Source organism: Lygodium microphyllum, chromosome 7 (assembly GCF_053477565.2).
Source record: "Lygodium microphyllum isolate KBCC chromosome 7, Lygodium_microphyllum_v1.1.10, whole genome shotgun sequence".
Taxonomy (NCBI): domain Eukaryota; kingdom Viridiplantae; phylum Streptophyta; class Polypodiopsida; order Schizaeales; family Lygodiaceae; genus Lygodium; species Lygodium microphyllum.
The window spans coordinates 62,042,747-62,062,149 of NC_141141.1; the positions used below are offsets into that span (position 1 = coordinate 62,042,747).

Sequence of the window (19,403 nt, forward strand, 5' to 3'; positions counted from 1 at the left end):
TCATGAGTTAGATGAGATGAAGACACAATATGCAAAGAATGAGGAATTTGCTAGAGTCTATGATCTGTTATTACATGATCATTACCATGAGGTCTATACTCTTAAAGAGGGCTTTCTTATGATGCATGGTTGTTTATGTGCTACAAAACAATTAAGGGCCAAAGTTATGATTGAAAGTCATGCACCTCCATATGTAGGGCATTGTTGCATTGGTGCTACAATGAAAGAAGTTGAGACTTTCTTTTCTTGTGGCTAACTTTGAGATGCAACGTGGATCACTTTGAGCTCACATGCATTTTATGTCAAATGGTCAAGTTTGATTGATAGAATATACTGGGCCCTTGCCTATTCCTTATAGACCATGGGATAGCATAGCCATGGATTTTATCTTCGATCTTACTAGGACATCTATTAGGAATGATGACATTGTTGGTTGTCATGTTTGTCGGGCACTATCATCTCTTGCTTGTGAGCCTTAGTCTGAGCTAGATGGGGACATTAGGAGCTTTACTATGTCTGTCATGTGCATTGACAATGAAGGAAACTTTATTTAGAGCATGCATTTCTTTTCTTAGTCAGTTTAGTATACATTTCTTGGTTTTGCCAGGTAACTGTTAGCTTGTGCAGCCCTTGCAAACTGCAATTTGCCTTGTTTGTCCCTGTTGGCATTTATTGCTTGCAACATCAACATTTATGGTTTTTGTAGGTACTGATCTGCCACATTTAGTGGCTCAGCTGGCTGCTCAGCCAGTTTAGAGGCATTTCAACTATTTATAGTTGGTGGGCACTTTGGGTAGATCATTCTTCTTACCACATTTAGTGGCTCAGCTGGCTGGTATGCCAGTTTAGAGGCATTTCAGTTATTTATAGTTGGTAGGCACTTTGGGTAGATCATTCTTCTTCCTCTTTTGTAGAGGTAGAACTATCTCATTTATGATAACTTTAGCTTGATGCTTTTCAGTCGAAGCCAACGACACTCAGTTATGGCTAGTAGAGTGTAGATTTGGAGCATTGGATGATGCTCAAGAAGATGGTGGTGTTCTACTTACTTGGTACATATATGCTCACATATCTAGAGGCTGTTTTGAAGATCTTTCAGATTCTACTCGGGTATTTGTATGATCAGTCTACTAGACCATTGTGTTTTTTGTGGTTATGCTTGGTTATTTACTAGTGCAATAAATACCATTTTGATAGTTGTGGATTTGTATAGTTGTGATTGGTTGTATACTAGTAAAGCAACTATCATCTTGGAAAAATGTACATTGTTAGAATATGGAGTAACAAAAGTCTGCTTGATTAGTTGGAAACATGCATGGATAACTGCACATTGGTAATACATGGAGTCACAGTGGTGTGCTTAGTTACTTTGAAACATATATGAACAAATGTACATTGGCAATACATGCAATAATAGCAATATGCTTGATTGTTGAAAAACATGTATTGGTAATTTTGTATGCCAAGTTGGATCTTAATTGCATGCAATTGGAGTCGCTTGCAATGTTTCAAGAGGTGAGTATGTCACCAAAATGAGAAATAAACTTAATGATTTAATTATAATTCACAATTTTTTTAAAGTAAAATGAACTTTTTTTCTAGTATCCCTAGCTCTTAACATGGTGACCATTGTATAGGTAGTGAAGGATTAACCATTGGGCATGTAGTGGATAAGTGTATAGGCTAGGACCAAGGCGAAAGTTGCAAGGTGCAATGTGAAACTTTATCAAATTGAAAGTTTGCACCTGTGAATTAAGTTACATTGAAAGTTTCACCTAGTTAGCATATCACTTAGGGTACTTGAGTTATAAAGCAGGCTTTGAGCTTAAGTTTGGTCCAGTAAGGAGCTCACTTATGCTCAATGACTAAGTCATTAACTAGCCCTCAATCAAAACGAGATTTGGTTAAGGAGTAGCAGGTTACTCATTTGGAAAACTTGTCTTAGCTATTTGGGGTTCTCTCTCATTTTGGAGTAGCCCAAGTTTAGGGAGAGCCATGCTTCTTTTCTTTGTTGCAGAGATTATAGGTTTCAACCATGGAGTATGAGCTGATAGTATGGATGAGGTATGGACAATAGCCAATCTTTTCCTCTTGGCATGGGTAATTCATTAGGCAGCTCTGTAACTTTGTTTATAGCAAGGTGTGCTACTGTTTTTGAACTAAATATTAGAAAAATAGGTTAGTTCAACATTGGGACAGAGATCTTTTCCTCTTCTTTGAGATCTCAAGCCTAGTGCACTTTTTGGGCAACTTCGTCACAAAGAAAGTGACATTCTCATAGTTTCATTGCAAGAAATCCCTTTGTTTGTGAGAGGAACAATGTGAGATTGTACAAGAACTATGCAGGATAGTTGTCTAGACTCTAGGTGAATGCTCCGCGTAATTGGGTTCAAATGTTGGCTGTAATTTTTTGGGTTTGGCAGGCTGAAATTTTCATTCACATTTTTGAAGGCTCTACAGTTGGTTGGAGGCCAACATTGAACATGACAAGGTCATTGTGTACCCATGGATTAATTGTGTCACAAATAAATTGCTGAAATAAAGCCATTTGTAACCAATTTTGAGCATACATCAGTAATCTAAAGAAATACTAAAAGGGGCACCAAACTTTGGGGCCAATAGGTGTCATGTCTGGTGCAGGAGAACTCTAGCTCCAATTGTGTGTGGATTTTTCTTGTAGAATGTATTGATAAAGCTGAATTAAGTGTTTGCTAAAATGTGGTCTATGCCCTTTGGGATTCCAAAGGCTAGTTCAAACATAGATTAGTAGGATTGGAACCAAATGCTGAAGAACTTGAAACAAGGGTAAAGGCTTGAAGTTGGAGGCAGAACACGTGTTAGGGACACTCAAAGAGGCCGTTTGAGTTGTGCAAAGGTGAATGCAGAGTTGGATATGCTATGAGTAGTAGGAGCAACCAACTAGGACTTGTTCATAGTAGCATAGAGAGTGTCGTCACTCGAATGGATCTTGGATGAGAGCAACCAGCAAGGTTGATGTCAGATTGCGAGGAAAATCTGTGTTTTGGCTGTAGGGAGAAGTCTGAGCAGCACAAATTGCATTTGAGGAGCAGAGGCTGTGTTTTGGATGTCACACAATACCGTAGCAGTAAGAGACTGAAAACACAACAGAATGAGGATGTGGCAATCTAGTAAAACAATGTCTTGGGGCTGCAGCAGCAGCAGCAAGCTTGTTTGGAGGAGCAGAGGATGATGCTTGGAAAAGTCATGGGAGCTGCAGGGGCTGTGTTTTTTACCAGGCAGGTCCGAACAGCACCATTGGAGGACGTGGCAGCAGTGTGGATAGCTGGAGCAGACTGCAGTTGCGGTACTTTCAGTATTTCAACAAAAATCACTTTCCAGGGTGCAATGTAAGCCTTGATTGCAATGGTAGATTGGGCTGTTGATGTGGATTGGGGCACAGTCCCATAGTTTTATCACCTCTCACACGTCTGTTGTGACTTGATCTGTTGGTCGACTAATGCTGGTTTTCCTCTTGGAGGCAGTTGTATCCAGCCTAATTTGATACTGTTGCAGAGGCATTCTTTTAGTACTGATGCAATAGAGTCAGCAGTGTCCATCAATTTTGCTAGAAATATGGTATCTGATTTGAGGGCCAATGTCCATTTGCTACTCTGTTTGGGTAGTACAGGAGTGTGTACCATATCCTTGCAGTATGTCTCAAATATTTAGCAGATGTCTTCACCCTTTCTAGGTGCAACATGGATGGGCTACTATTGAATTTGGCATCGATACTTTCTCTTTGATGATTGATGAGCCCAATTTTGGTATGAATTGTTTTGAGAGGTTTAGGTTCATTATTACTTCTTTTATGTATAGAAATGAAGCTGAAGTGGGGAGGCTGAGAGTTTATCTTCATGTCAGATACCTGACACATCAATTAGGGAAATAACCCACGGTTTCCTATAAAGCATGCATCTTCTTGAAGACCTAATGCAAACTTGTGTAGATACACATATTACTTGTACATGAATACACTACTCAATTGTACAAATGTTCGTTCATCTGTGTCCATTTTTAATATATTAATGTGTTGAATGAGCTTGCTCGTGTTGTTTTGCACCATGTATTTTTGTGGTCTTTATTCCAAAATGTAGTGTCATGTTCTTTCAGGAAGTCAATATACAGAGTAAACTAAACCTCTTTGAGTGCAACATCAGTAAGAAGGTGCTAAACAACGAAGCAATTGTGGATGTCCTGAAGATAGTTACAAAGAATGATTTGCACTTGCAACAAGTTCCATCTACAGAAGGTTGGCCAACATGGAACTGCAAACAAGGTGCAGCTGTTATAGCAATTGCTTTGTTGACTGGACCATTTCTGTGCCATCATGCGTTGGCAGGAACAGAAGTAGCATCTGTACAGGATAGTGCAACCTGGCTTGGTGACTTCAGTGATATAAAGAGTGGTTTTGTCTCAGTATGCTCCTTCAGATGCTTTCATTTTGTTGGGTTAATTTGTAGATATTAACATAACATATCTGGAACATTTACTTGTAGTTTATCTTTACAGGTTAGGTTTTCCCTCTTCATTCTGAAAACTTCCAACCATAGTTAAATAGGCAAATTTTCTTGTTTAATGGCTGTACTGCCAATAAAACCAATTGTAATTCAGTCTGGCAAGAGGACAAATGTGTTATAAAGAACATTCTGAATGGTTTGAATATGTATATTGGCTTCCCACATGCAAACTCATGGTAGTTAGTACTGGCCTTTGTTTCGGTTTTCATTCCAGTCCACAAATTGTCTTGGCCACTATTGATAATGGTTAGGAAGATTGTGGTACAGATTTAGATGTCAAGATCAGGGGTAGTCAGGGTGAACTCGTGAAAGCCAACCAGCTTTAAGCTCTCCACAAGTAGTGGAGTAATGAAGTTACTTCTCTGTTTCCTTCATATTATGTTTGGACAGATTGGGTGGATACTGCTACAAGATGGGGGTTTTCTGTAAAGGTGGAGAGTAAGATAAGATAATTATACATATTTTCAATTTTCCTTCATGGCTTTCTGGATGAGCTAGTCAGATTTGGTTTCTGCAGAAATCTGAGGATCTGTAGAAAAATGTCTGCAGCCTCTCTGGTGGCAAAATAACCCACTTAGCAGATATTATTTACATTGCCATGAGTGGCTGGTTGAAAATTTACTGAATGATTGAAGAACTTCTTCACCAGATCGCCTGTGATGTCCTTAGACAGCAGTGAAAATCAAGCATGTCATCTGGGCTATTCTCTAGCATCTTCTCAGGCCTTGCCCAGAACGTTCTAGGTACTCTTGAATTTTGATAGTTTTCAAGCTTTCTAGATGTTATGGGCCGAGAATCAGTGCACATGGTCTGTTTCTGATTGACTGAGGATTCTGGCTGTTGGATATTCGGGACAGCCTGGGATTAGCTGATATTTTATGCTTCAGAAAACTTTATATGTTCTTGCCAGCTGGGCTATAGATAGTAGTCTCAAGTTACAGCAACTTGATTGGCAGCAATATCACTTCTTTGTCCGCTTTGGTACTGCTAAGCATTGGTGCTGCTAAGCATTACATCTCACACTTATGTTTTGTTTTCCTCTATCTTTGGCAGGCTTTTTTGTTGATTTTTTTCTCAGAAATCGGGGACAAGACCTTTTTCATTGCGGTACACATCTTTCTCACTTATTCCTTCCCAATTTTATTGTCATTGAGAAAAAGTAATAACTGCTTACTGTAAATTCATGGATGCTGATAGCATAAATACTTTTCTATGGATTTTTGGAGATACCAAAATGTTCTTTTGATGACACACTATAATGCAGCAGACTTTAAGTTTGCTTTGCCTTGTTGTTGCATGCGAGGTGTGGGACTAGGTTCGATTTTGAGAATTTAAGATGTCATGGAAAGGCTTACCTCTTCAAGAAAGTGTAGGAAAAGCGATGAAAAATAATTTGCTAAGTTGAAACCTTTAAGCTGGATTTGAAAATGGATTTCTTTGTTGATATGAACTTAAAATGCTTAATTCAAAATGCATCTTGAGATTTACTCCCTCAGCTAGAAAATACCTATCAGTTGTGAGTGTGTGCAATGGAAGAAGAACACGAACAAGGAGAGGAAAGAGAAGAGAAAGACTGCAATGAAAGAAGAGAATGGAAGAAGAAAATCTGCACTGGATCTGAATGAAAGCTGAATACAAGATGGACTGATCAGTCCCTGCATGCAGCCCAAGGCTTCACTGAGGGTATTGGATCAGGTTGAAGACGAAAGGTAGGAGTGAAAGACAAGGGAGAATCCTTGAATGTTGGAGTGTGCTGAAATGTGAAAATAAGAATGAAGACCATCTAATAGTTGATGGCTATAAATAGCCCAAAAGGGAAGAAACTGTCTGATTGGTGATCAGGCATGGTCAAAATCTGGGCGATCCATAAATCAATAAAATAATCGAGTTGCCAATTTAAAAATGCTGATGGCCTCATAAATTGGTGTAAATACACTCCAGCTAGTGAAAAAGAAATGCAAGGCTGGAAATTGGATCAGCCCATGTGAGTACACCTAAAAAAGAAGTGCATGCTCTTAACAGAGTTGCCTCCTTCGTGAAAACACATGATAGACTGATGTGAGAGCTCCTAATGTTCAGTCTGAGGCTCATAGGTAAGAGATGACTGTGTAAGACATGCATGATTGCCAATAGGCTGAAGGCCACAGAAGATGGAATGGATCTAGGGGTGGTAGAAGAAGTACCAAGGCTGATGAAATCTGTCGATGGAGTTCAGCAATGAAGAAACTCCTTAGGATCCTAGGAATCCCCCTTTGAAACACAAGGGGCCATGGAATCTACAGCCACATCACACAAGGGAATAGCTAGAGGAGATGGGATGGAACTTGTGGGGTAGATGGTGCACAATCAGGAATGGGTGCAGCTATGGAAGATTGGCTCGAAGGGCCCTCTACAATGAAAGGGGAATGGAGCTCGTATATCCCCTTCTTTTACCAACTTGTTGCTAAAGTGGCACTTGAAGAAGAATCCTCTACAAAGATGGCCTGCTTATTGGTGAAGACAACTTTGGGTACCAACTAATAAGGCCATGAATAGAGAGGAGTGGAAAGCCAAAGCCCAGAACATGTGGGACTTTCCAAACAAAGCTCGTATAATGAAGGGGAATCGAGCGTGTATATCCCCTTCTTTTACCAACTTGTTGCTAAAGTGGCACTTGAAGAAGAATCCTCTACAAAGATGGCCTGCTTGTTGGTGAAGACCATTTTGGGTACCAACTAATAAGGCCATGAATAGAGAGGAGTGGAAAGCCAAAGTCCAGAACATGTGGGACTTTCCATACAAAGCTCAATGGATAGTCAGGCGTAATAGCAACAAAGTGCCAACAACATGAATAGGCAGTGAAAAAAGTGATAATGTGCCATGGCACCAATGTCAGAGTTGGTCTTGCTGTTTGTGTTGACATTGGGAAGCATTCTACAAAGGTCAGATTCACATGGAGAATAAGTTGAATACTCTTTTGTAAAATGGAGGCTAAAAGAGATGGAGGGCTGCTCCCCTTCTAGAACCTACCTCGATCTTCCATGCTTTCTTTGACTGCTTGCATGTCAAGATGAGGTTGCGCATTGGCCTTTGAATATTTGCTAAAGTGGGACTTTAATTTACACTTTGGGCTAGGACCTAGAAGGAGCCAGCAAGCTGTTCCTGTGTAGTGCATTGAGCTGCCCATGTTTGGAGCTATCGTCCAAATAGTATGTGAACTTGGGTGGCCTCCACAAACAACATTGATAGGACTACATGACTAGGAACCCTTTGTCAAAAGATGATGTACCAATGAGATAGTAGGGTTTGCAGGGAGGAACACAGAGTGAACTCAACAAGGGTGCCGTAGCAGAAGGAAGATGATGAAGACAGCCATGAACCACGAACCACAATGTCCTCTTGAAGGGTTGTGAGGGCAGTGGAGAGGTTGGAGAGAAAAGGTGATTGATTGAATGAATTAGCCGTGAAGAATGGCTGACAGGGGCAACCTATAAATAGGCACGAGATTGTCTAGGGTGGCACTCGGAGGGAGGGCGCCGGCTATCTAGGGTGGTACCCCACTGTGGGCGCCCAATCCCTTCTTGGGGTTGTCCACTGTGAAACCCGAAATGCAAAACACAAAATGTAAAACGCAAAGTGTAGGCGAAGGGTTTCTCAACATCTCCTCTCAGGCCCAAAAAGGGGAACAAGAGAAGAGTGAGGTGGAGATGCAATGCTATAGGCTAAAGAATGCTCATGTAGCAGGTGCCACTTGGATAGTGTCCCTCGTGGAGAAATTGTTCACTTGCCTAAGCACCCCAGTACAAAGATGATGAAATCGTGCAATTCATAAGAGAAACGTTGAACTTTGTGTGGTGTCGAGAACCATAAGGATAAGTCTGTACTCAATCTCAGGACTTGGCTCCATGCTGACCAAGTGACCCAGGTAAGAAGAAAAGGAGAAAGAAGATGTAGAGGATCCCTAAGATCCAAGATTTCCACTTGAAAGATAATTTGCAGTAAAGAATAGTAGATAGAGTGAATTGGAGAACATGAAACCCAACCTCGGGAGAGAAGCCACTGGCTTCGTGCATTGTGGGAAGGAATACGAAGGCCTTGTTACCAAGTCGCGGTTGAACGTCCAAGGCCCCGATCTAGGTAGTTCCTCGAGATCCTAGGTATCAGTAGGTGAGATGACCGCTAGAAGGAAGCCACCCCATCCAAGGGTAGAATAAGAAGGTAAAAGGCCTTTGTTTTGGTGTGCGAAGGATTGAGCGGTGGATGGGGACCCCCTTTGAAACTGGAGGAATAGGAGTCCCCTCTAAAGTTGCAGTAGATGTAGATGCCCTCTTTGAAATTGGAGGAATAGGAGTCCCCTCTGAAGTTGCAGTAGATGTAGATGCCCCCTCGGAGGGCAAAGAAAGATCATCCCTATCTGAATTCCCATCTGAGGTAGATAGGAATAAAAAAACTCATGGATCAGGGACTCCGAAATGTGTGAGGACGAAGGAAGTGCTGCCGGTCGTGTCGAAGAAGGTCTGGGGTGGTGAAGAACTCCTAGAGGTGGCCTCTTGAACCTGAGTAGGTGAGGGTGGAGAAGGGTGGGGCTTAGGCTGAGCAATGAGTGGCCAACAGTTGTTGCTTCTCAATGGAGAGGAAAAAGAAGCTGAAGAAGAGCAAGGAGTCGAGCAGCCACTATCTCTTGAAGGAGCAGACTAACAAGGAGACGGTATCAAAAAATCACTATCTCTCGATGGAGCGGATTGTAGAGCTGTGGGCCGTGGTAGCCACTGTATTCGAAAATAGATGGGAGAAGACTGCCGTTGGCATTGGGACGATTTCTAGGAGATCATAGCACCAATCGATTCTCCATGTGCTTGAAAGGACTTAGTGCGCATCGGATGCGTCCTATTGCCTTGTGCATAGGACTTTGATAGTAGCCAATGCAGAACGATCTCTATGGCCTAGAAAAAGGAGAGGTGGCACAGGTAGTGTTGAGTGGGAGACACATATACTCCGGGGTGGGGGGGGGGTGGGGAGCAAGGAGGCCGGCAAGCATCGGTGGTGTGTTCGGTGATGCCACAATAGGAGCACCTAGTAGACTGGTCATTTGTTGGTAAAGAAGCCATGCAATGAGTATGCCTTGTTGAAGAAGGAAGAGGTGGAAGAGGTCAACCATTAACCATGAATTGCAATGTCTGCCTCAAGGGATTTGAGGGTAGTGCAAAGCATGAACTACAACTAGGCAAAGAACTAGATAAAGTAGTGTTGAAGTTATACGGTGCTTGGAAAGGACATGGATCCACATCCATAGAAATCTCCTTTGACTCTTCTTATGAGGCTGCAAACAAAATATCGACAGAAGAAGAATCAAGAAAATATTCCCAAAGAAGCCAAAAGCACAGTTTGCACTATAAGCCAACTCCCAGTAGAAGTAGAGTCATTGTCGATGGATGAATACCTTCCACGTGAATCAGGAGTAATCTTTGAGATAAGTTCCGACACTGACATCGAAGCATGGATGTACTGCTCCCCGTGCTGCATGGCCAAAGTAGCTCGAACCAAAACTAGAAGCAGATACAAAGAGCCTATTCTTCTCCTACCGAGTCCTTGCAGATGCAGAAAACAAATTTATTTGTGGCATTTGTGGCATTTTATGCCAGTCAGCTAGCATTTAATGATGGCCGACCACTTGCTATTTTAGGCCTATTTCATGCCTATTTAGTGTGGGGTTTCTCCTCCTCTTCTTCATTCATCATCATTCATCAGGTGAACTTTCCATTGGAGAGAGGAGCCAGTGTCAATGCAACAGAAGTGGGTGTTGGAATGCTGTCAATAGTCAGGAAGTGCCGCCGGTAGACCAGGCTGAGCCACAGCGAATTGGGCTGAACTACCAGTAGAAAAATGTAGGGTACAATAGCATGGTGGAGTCACTAGCTGAAAGGAGGAGCCGCCAGCTAGAAATGTAAGTTCCAGAAGATTAGAAAGAGCTGCCAGGTTGCTGAGAATAGCCGCCAGCAGACTGATTGAGCGGCCAACAGCAGGGAAGAGCCGCCAGTTGTCAATAAGCTGAAACACAGGCAGAAAACAGCAAGTGCAAGGGAGAGCAGCCGCCACGTAAGGTGTTGATGCAATGCAAGAAGAAGAGAAGTGGATGCCAAACCCGCTACCGGTCTTTACCTTTATTGGAGTGGAGGATCTTTGCCGCCGCTGTTTGAGAAAATCCAGCTTTGATACCATGTCAAAAGATGATGTACCAATGAGATAGTAGGGTTTGCAGGGAGGAACATAGAGTGAACTCAGCAAACATTGAGAAGAGAAGAGAAGAGATAAGAAACTCTGATGAATGGAATGATGAAGATCTGAATCATGGAGTGGATGTGATACAAGGGAACAAAGGTACCATAGCACAAGGAAGATGATGAAGACAGTGCACAAGGAAGATGATGAAGATAGTCATGAACCACAAACCGCAATGTCCTCTTGAAGGGGTGTGAGGGTAGTGGAGAGGCTAGAGAGAAGGGATGACAGACTGAATGAATTAGCCGTGAAGAATGAGTGACAGAGGCAGCCTATAAATAGGCAAAAGATTGTCTAGGGTGGCACTCAGAGGGAGGGCACTGGTTGTCTAGGGTGGTGCCCCACTGTGGACACCCAGTCCCATTTTGGGGTTGTCCACTATGAAACCCTAAACGCAAAACGCAAACTGCAGGTGAAGGGTTTCTCAACACCCTTTTGATATTCTGTTTTAAAGTCAATATATGTTGGGCAATGCCTCATGAAGGTGTGCGAAGATATTGTTTCCAGCTCCATTTTGGTGATGCCCACATTTTGTTCATGGTGCTCTATTTGGGCATATTGAACCACCAAGTATGGTGTCCCATCAACATGTGTACATACAAAAAGTCCTCATCCCATGTATGAGAGTAGAGTGGAGTCGCAATATAGCATGCATCCTAATTGTATATTCATCTCAGGATTATTAGGTTGTTCTTGCCATTCATGTCTGAGAGTTGAGTGCATAGTTGCACTCGTATGTAGTACGAACTGGTTCGTACTATACGGTTCGTACCGTACCGTACCGTACAAATTCGTACGAATTTGTATAAAAAAACAAGCACTTAAAAAAAAAAATCCCCTTGTGGGGGCGTGGTGGTGGTTGTTGGTGGTAGTTTGGGTTGTTGATTGTTGTTGTTGTTGTGGTGGTGGTGGTGGTGATTTTGTAGCCTTGATCGATCAACCAAGAAAAGGGGTGGAAGCTTGATTAGACTCCTCGTACATGTTTTGTTATGATTCATCCTAGAGCCAAAGGCCATACATAAGGTATTCAAGCAGTTCCAAACGTTTCTAATTGATGTCCCATCATTTTTCACAATATGTTAGTGTCATCAATAAATAAATTCAGCACCATTTGAGAATCATCAAGTAGCTTAATCCTATTGATTTTACTTTGTTCACAGCTCATTTTGCACCACCCAACCCAAAGCATTAGTACACATTGCTAATAAAACTAGGCCAGAGGATAGCTTGGCCTAATGTACCTTCTGAGAGTACACGAATTAGTGAATGTACCATTGGTAGCTACTTTAGCCTTAGCAATGCCAAACAAAACCATAACAAAATTCATAAATCTTTTACCAAAACCTTTGGTGGTTTGTTTGGTAATAATTGTTGGTCTCATAGGTCATTTTGGCATCTTGTAGACGTTAATAAAGCATCTCATGTCATTTCGTCTCTTTTTTTTTCTTCGTAAAAGGTAATTGTATTAATTACGAAAAAAAGTACAAGATAACTTGATTACAAGATACATGACGCCAATCCAGGCCATCATGTGAAGAGGGGCTAAGTGCTACAAGTTACAAAGTTATGGCAAGGGGGCAGATGAAATTGCCATAAGCCAGGGACGGAAGTCCTCCCTAGAGAGCAAATCAGAATGCCGGAGAAGATCCAACTGCCAATACAAAAGGCCCTTAAGCCTCGCAATATGTCGCTGAACATTATAGGCGGAGTCAAAAAGAAAAGCATTCCTAATGGTCCAGTTATGCCAACAGCCCCAATATCGAAGAAAATGATACATGAGTTTCATATGTGGCTGTGCAGGAGTGGGGTATTTGGGCTGCCCGAAAACCCAATCAAATGGGCGCAGGGTGAATCCAACCGCTCCTTGCCAAATAGCCGACAAAAAGAACCAGATTTTTGTTGCGACAGGGCAAGAAATAAATCTGTGGCGGGCTGATTCCACCGCAGTGGTGCAAAAGAAACAGTTGCCATTGGAGATTCGTCGCTTGGAAAGAGCCGACGCAAGCGGGAGACCACCAATCATCACTCTCCAAAGAAATACTTTACATTTGAAGGGGGTCTTGTTCAACCAGCCCTCCATCACAGTTGCCCTCCACCAGGACCGGGATTTTCGTAAGCCCCATAAAGCATTGGCTTTGGTAACTAACCATTGTTGATCTTTGATCAGAATATGATAAACTTGATTAGCAGAAGCTTTGCTTAAAGGCAGCCGGCCTTGTAGGTCCCAATCCTGCCAGGGGTGATCTGAAGCAAGGCCAGGAAAGGGTTGTCTGCTCTGGAGCATCCACAAAAGTTGTTCCCATAAAGGCCTATATCCCCGCGGAATCCTGTAAAGCCTCCTGGCTGTACGAAAAGATATAAGCACATTGCGACTAGCAAGGGTGGCATCCGCGACCGAAGACAAGCCCAAACGAGCCATCCGGTTGAATTGTGATCTAAGCTCATTTTTAATCATTTCGTCTCTCTCTCTCTCTCTCTCTCTCTCTCTCTCTCTCTCTCTCTCTCTCTCTCTCGCGCGCGCCTCTCCCTCTCTCTCAACCTTCTCTCTCTCAAGCATACATGCCTCTTATTTGTATGATCATTCATGTATGATGTATCCACTCCTATGTATGTACTTGTAAGTTGTAGCGTATGTTGCGCATGCGGCATATGCCATAGAGGTTTTGGCATGTTACCCTCAAGGATTCATCTTATATACTCCAATAGCATTGCTATTTAGACTTTAAACATTTGTTCTATCATCTATAGTTCAAAATAATGAAGTTATTTTTTTTTTCGTACTAATATCGTACCATACCTTATAAAATCTTAAGGTACCATTTAGTACCGTATTTTATTGTACCATACCGTACCGTACTTTTCGTACCTGATAACTATGGTTGAGCGGAACGGTATAGAGTGCATCCTTGTTGTAAATTCATCTCAATATTATAGCGTTATTTTGCACTCATTTAGCTATAGGCTTGCTTGTCTTTTTAGTTCAAGTCATGGTATTAGAACCATGGCTTGTCTAAGATATTGAAGTTTCAAGTGGATGTGGTAGTGTGCAAGATCAACATTGTTTTCTTGTTCATCACAATCACCTTCTCTAGAAGCACAAATCTTTTTATATAGTCAAGTTGAGATTTACTTGATCAACGACCTTATGCGATTTACATTGCATGTGCATTGCGATCAAAGTGATCTTGCGTTCCATTGTTTTGTTTTCCTTGTTTGCTTGCATTATTGGAAGAATGAGTGACGTAGGCAAGAGATAGAGAGTGAGAATAGGAGATAGAGCCATCCTTGGTGAGAGAGATGCACTGAGAGTGAGTCATGCTCTTGAAAGAATAGGAGTATTTTGTTGATGTCCCACCATTGAGCTTGTAGAGCACTACACTTTTGGTTCCATTGTCGGAACCGACGAAAATCATTTATTCAAAGTACTCTATTTCCTTACCAGTTGAAGGACTAGGAAGTAGTCATTGCTGGGAAGGATTGAGTGGTTGTCCACTCTTCCCGATAGCCCCTAGAGTGGAGATGATTATTGCAACTGCCTTGGCATTCATTCTTGATGCTGGCATGACTTACTTGCAAGATCCCAATAGCTCTGGAGTGGAGATGATTATTGCAGCTGCCTTGGCATTCATTCTTGATGCTGGCATGGCTTGCTGTGCCTGCATACATGTACATAAGTGCAGTGTCAACTGCATCATGAGAGAGATATTCTACAGCTGCATTTTACTTCCATAAAACATTGCACTGCTACTGGACTGATTGTGATGCTGGTTGAATAGCAGGTGATAATGAGAGAATGGAGGCAATGCCAATTTGGTGATTGTAGCAGCCTTGAATGTGGGAGCTATAAATTGGGGAGTGCAGCAAAACTGGCTGACTTGCCAAATTTTGCCTTGAATTTTGCCTTGAATTTGGCCTTGAATTTGGTAAGTCAGCCAGTTTTGCCTTGAATTCAAGGCCACATGGCAGTCTTGGCACAGAGTCCAAAGAAAGTGGCAAAAGACCCTCAAAGACATCACCAATGTCATGGGTAGCTAGCATCTGTAATTGATCATGTGAAAATGCAGCATTTTCAGCAAACATGACATCCCTATTGAAAAAAGCTTTCTTTGTGCATGGGTCATACAAGCGATAGCCCTTGCTCTCCGAGAACTGCAACCAATAAATATACATTTTATAGCCTTGTCATTAAGCTTTCCACGAAGCTCTTTCGGAACATGTGCATAGGCTATGCATCCAAACATCTGAAAGTAGTCAACTTCGGGTTGCTTGCCATGCCAAGCTTCGAATGGTGTGAACGTCTTTAGTGCCTTAGTGGGTGCATGATTTAATACATGATTTGCACACTGAAGGGCCTCTAGTCAAAAGTCATGAGGCAGCCCTTTGCTTTTCAACATGCAAACAGTCATCTCCCTAAGTGTCCGATTTTCCCTTTCAGTGACACCATTTTGCTGAGGTGTCATCCTAAGAGTGGCTTGATGTGTAATTCCATGGTCAAGCAAATATGTCTCAAAAGTATGAGACATGTACTCCCCCTCCCCGATCCGTGTGAAGTGTTTGCACTTTCAAGCCAGTTTTAGCCTCAAGCTTTACAACAAGATGTATAAATCCAGAAGCACATTAGAGCCATACACCCATGTATACTGAGAATAGTCTTCAATAAATGTGACAAAATAAAGATCACCCCCAAGTACACATCTCCTCATGAGACCATAAACGTGTGAGTCAATAAGTTGCATTTTTGCAGACAGCATGTACTGCATCATCCTTTTGGAAAGCAAATCTGTGCATTTTGCCCAAAATACTTCCCTTGCATACATGAGGAGGTGGGGTCTCCACTGGAGGCAATGCATCTACCATCTGACACCTTTGAAGGGTCATCAGACTCCCAAAACTCATATGCCCATAGCAGACATACCATAGCTTTGCATTCTACATTGTGGGCAAAAGAGTAGTGATTGCCAGAGCATCATGAGACTGTCTATCATACGTATCCAACAAAAAGAGACCCTTATACTGGGCGCCGGACAGCGTGCGTGCATAATCATCCTATTGTCTTTGACAATGCATTTGTCATCCTCAAAGATGACCTGAAAGCCATGCTTATTAAAACCAAAGATTGGCAACAAATTCTTTGTGATCCCAAATACAAATGAGACATCTAGAAGTATAAAATTGGAACCATTTGTAGTAGCAATCGTGACTGAACCAATGCTATGTACATCATAACTGTTGCTGTTTGCACATGCAACATGCTTCCTAGTAGGGGCTGAATGCAAAGAGGTAAATAGACACTTCGAGAAAGTGATGTGCTTTGAAGACCCACTATCAAAATACCATTTGTGTTGTGCTTCAATAGTATTAAATGCTGAATCAACCATCAAAGAATCAAAATTGCATATGAAAAATGCTTAGTTCTCCTTCACAAAGTTGGTTGAAGCATCATCATTAGTAGATTTGCTGGCTGATGTCTCTTGGACAACCAAACTGGAGTCCTTCTCTTTGTCCAATCACCTCCTGCATTCATCGATATAGTGACTAGGCTTCTTGCTTTTTTGTGTCTTGGCCAACCTTATTTGATGGCCGTCCAACCTCGACCTTTTGCAGATTTTTTACATTTTACCCGACTTTTCCTTTGTCTTTGTACTCGGAAAGCATAGCCACATCACGTGAATGCAATGCAACATTCTTTTGAGTGTGTTCCTCTTGTAGCAAGAGGCCTTCCAAATCCAGAAATGTAAGGGGTTGTTGCATCCCCCCGAAAGACAACATCAAAGGGGTGTGGAAACAAAGATACGACTTAGGAAAAGAGTTCAGTGTGATGTTTACCAATTCAAAATTCTCAATGACCTCATCAACATTGAGTAGTTGCTCATGTAAGTCTTGTATGTGTGTAAGGTGATTTGTCATGCTATCACCCTCATCCATGTTCATATTGACCAGCTCTTTGCGGAGATAGGATATCCTAGCCTCTTTGCGTGGCACAAACATGCGCTCAAGTACATCTCAAGCAGATTTTGAGGTCCTATAAGACTGAATGTGTGGAATAATTGCCCTTTTCACTAATAAGGCAATTAAACATAGTGCTTGTGTATCCTTGAAGTCCCACTTTCTTTGATCCTTGGTAGGAGGGGGAGGAGGGGCAATAGCAACATGTGATTTGCCATGCTATCACCCTCATCTATGGTCACATTGGCCAGCTCTTTCCACAGATAGGATATCTTGGCCTCATTGCATTTTGCAAACATACACTCAAATACATCCCAAGAAAATTTCGAGGTCCTACAAGATTGAATGTGAAGAATAATTGCCCTTTTCACTAAAAAGGCAATCAAAGATTGTGCTTGTGCACCCTTCGAGTCCCACTTCCTCTGATTCTTGGTAGGAGGGGGGAGCAGTAGCAGTAGCAGGACCCTATCTTGGAGTGTTATGCTGAGGTGCAAGATCTCCTAGTCATTGATTGTAGATCACTAGTGACATTGTCCCACAAGTCCTTCACCACAAGAAGGTTGTGGATCATAAAACTACACAATGGGTAGTTTTGTGCCATCAAGTTTGTCCTCCCGAGTGAGGACACCAAGGATGTTGCTCTGATCATTATGCCCTTGACGTGCCGTGCTATGAATGATGCACAAAAATCAATAGCCAAATACTTCAAAGCTGAAGCATAGAGTGTACTCCTTTGGGTACCAAAAATCCCCATAGGATTAGAATGCAAGTACCAAACTCTCACAAATATGCCAAATGTGCCCAATGTCACACAAATCAGCACTTAGCTTGCAAATGACAGCAATCCATTGCCGTATCGCACTTGCCTCGAAATGTGTCTCCACAAAAGTATAGTTTAGAGGAATTTAATGCCGAGTCTCACCAAAATTTACTAAATCTTCCCAAAATTTGCTGTCCAATCTGACTGTTACAGCAATTTAATGCTGCTGTACTGCCTGTTTTATGCTTTGGAATGCATGTTGGGCACAAATTTATTCACAAAATTTCAAGAAAATTGAAGAAATTTATACCTTATAGTTCGATTTTCTGCAAAAATGTCACCTCGGTATACATGACAACAGTGAATAGCAGCTGGAATTTGCCCCGTGATGCGTGCCAAAGCCTTTGGAATAAAAAGCCCCAAATTTGTCGTGCAAATTGGGAGAAAATTGCACAATGTCAAGTTGTTGAGGATTCACACATGGGGAGAGGAAACGAGCAAAATACCCAATTTCTAGACACCTAGAGAAGCATGCACAGGGTACAGGACCTTCGAGTTGACTTGGTGGTAGTTCAGCTGTCCAAGTGGTGACATGCCGGTTGACGGTGTTGGCTGAGTGCAGTGTAGATGGCAATGCAGTAGGCGGGCGAGGTAGGGACGGTTGGTGGTTATGGCGGGCAGCGGTCGCTGCAGGCTGCGACAGGTGGGGCAGCTGGTGGGTGCAATAATGGGCCAAGACGAGCAGGCGGGCGGAGGCATTTCAGGCTTGTGCAGTGCAGTAGTTAGTGGCTAGGGCGTAGGCACCGGCAGGCGGTGTGTTGCTGATGCTGGCCAGTGGCAGAGATGGCTTTGCAAGAGACAAGGCTGGAGCGGGCACTTACATGTATAGGTGGTGGACTAGGCGGGTGGTAGCACTGGTGTCTCTGGGGTCAGAATTGGCGTTGCGGGGCAGAATATAGCGGGCAGAGTTGGCATAGTAGGTGGCACCTTTGGCGAACAGGTTGTGGTGGCGGTGCTGCCAGGACATAGTTATTGATAGAGCTGGTTGGTCTTCCGGTGGCTAGAATCTCTTCCTTGCATGGAGCAAGGTAGGAGTTGGTGGTAGCAAGACCTCGGGTGGAGTGGCATCGGTTGCTGATGATAACTAATTGAAACCGGCGTGGGAGTTGCTCTAATATTAAATGTGAGAAAAATGCACCAGCTATGGAGAAGAGAGAAATGAGACAGTGATAGTGAGTGAGCTGAAGAAGCAAGAGAATAGGGTGTACTTGCTGAATTGAAAAAATAGAGTGGAGGTACAATCTAAGTTAGGTCAAGGGTTGACCTAACTGGCCCTCCACCAATTGACTAGAGTTAAGTTAACTAACTCTAGTCGTTAGTGTCACTACTTTAATGTCAAGACAGTAGGTTCACATACACACACTAAAGTGGCACTTATTAAAGTGTCCACACCACATGAATTACATGGGCACTACCTAGAATTGACAAATTCTGATGGTAAAGAGGAGAGTTTTGTTCACTCCTTTGTTGTGGTCCAAAGTCTGTGCACATGTGTATGGACAGAATCTTGCATACTCAAGAAGAGAAAAGATTGTGCTCTAGAATTGAGCCGACCCCAAAGGGCTGCATTCATTCTTGATGCTGTCATGACTTGCTGTGCTTGCATACACATAAGGACAGTGTCAACTGCATCATCAGAGAGAGTCTACAGCTGCATTTTACTACCATAAAACATTGGACTGCTGTTTGGACTGATTGTGCTGCTGGTTGAATAGCACGTGATAATGAGAAAATGGAGGCAACGTGAATTTGGTGATTGCAGCAGCCTTGAATGTGGGAGCTATAAATTGGGGAGTGCAGCAAAACTCACGGACTTGCCAAATTGAAGGCAAAATGCTCAT

General features: G+C 42.5%; 1 protein-coding gene across 1 annotated transcript in view; it reads left to right on the forward strand.

Moving 5' to 3' along the window:
- Nucleotides 1-489: 489 nt before the first annotated feature.
- Nucleotides 490-19,403, forward strand: part of LOC148033524 (protein PAM71, chloroplastic) — a 66,867-nt gene continuing 47,953 nt past the window's right edge. Inside the window, exons 1-9 of the mRNA XM_087680920.1 lie at nt 490-607; nt 707-750; nt 798-873; nt 962-1,110; nt 3,175-3,368; nt 3,504-3,597; nt 4,132-4,270; nt 4,361-4,437; nt 5,592-5,645. Of these exons, the coding sequence (XP_087537046.1) occupies nt 490-607; nt 707-750; nt 798-873; nt 962-1,110; nt 3,175-3,368; nt 3,504-3,597; nt 4,132-4,270; nt 4,361-4,437; nt 5,592-5,645 (945 nt within the window). The remainder of the gene's footprint in view (nt 608-706; nt 751-797; nt 874-961; nt 1,111-3,174; nt 3,369-3,503; nt 3,598-4,131; nt 4,271-4,360; nt 4,438-5,591; nt 5,646-19,403) is intronic.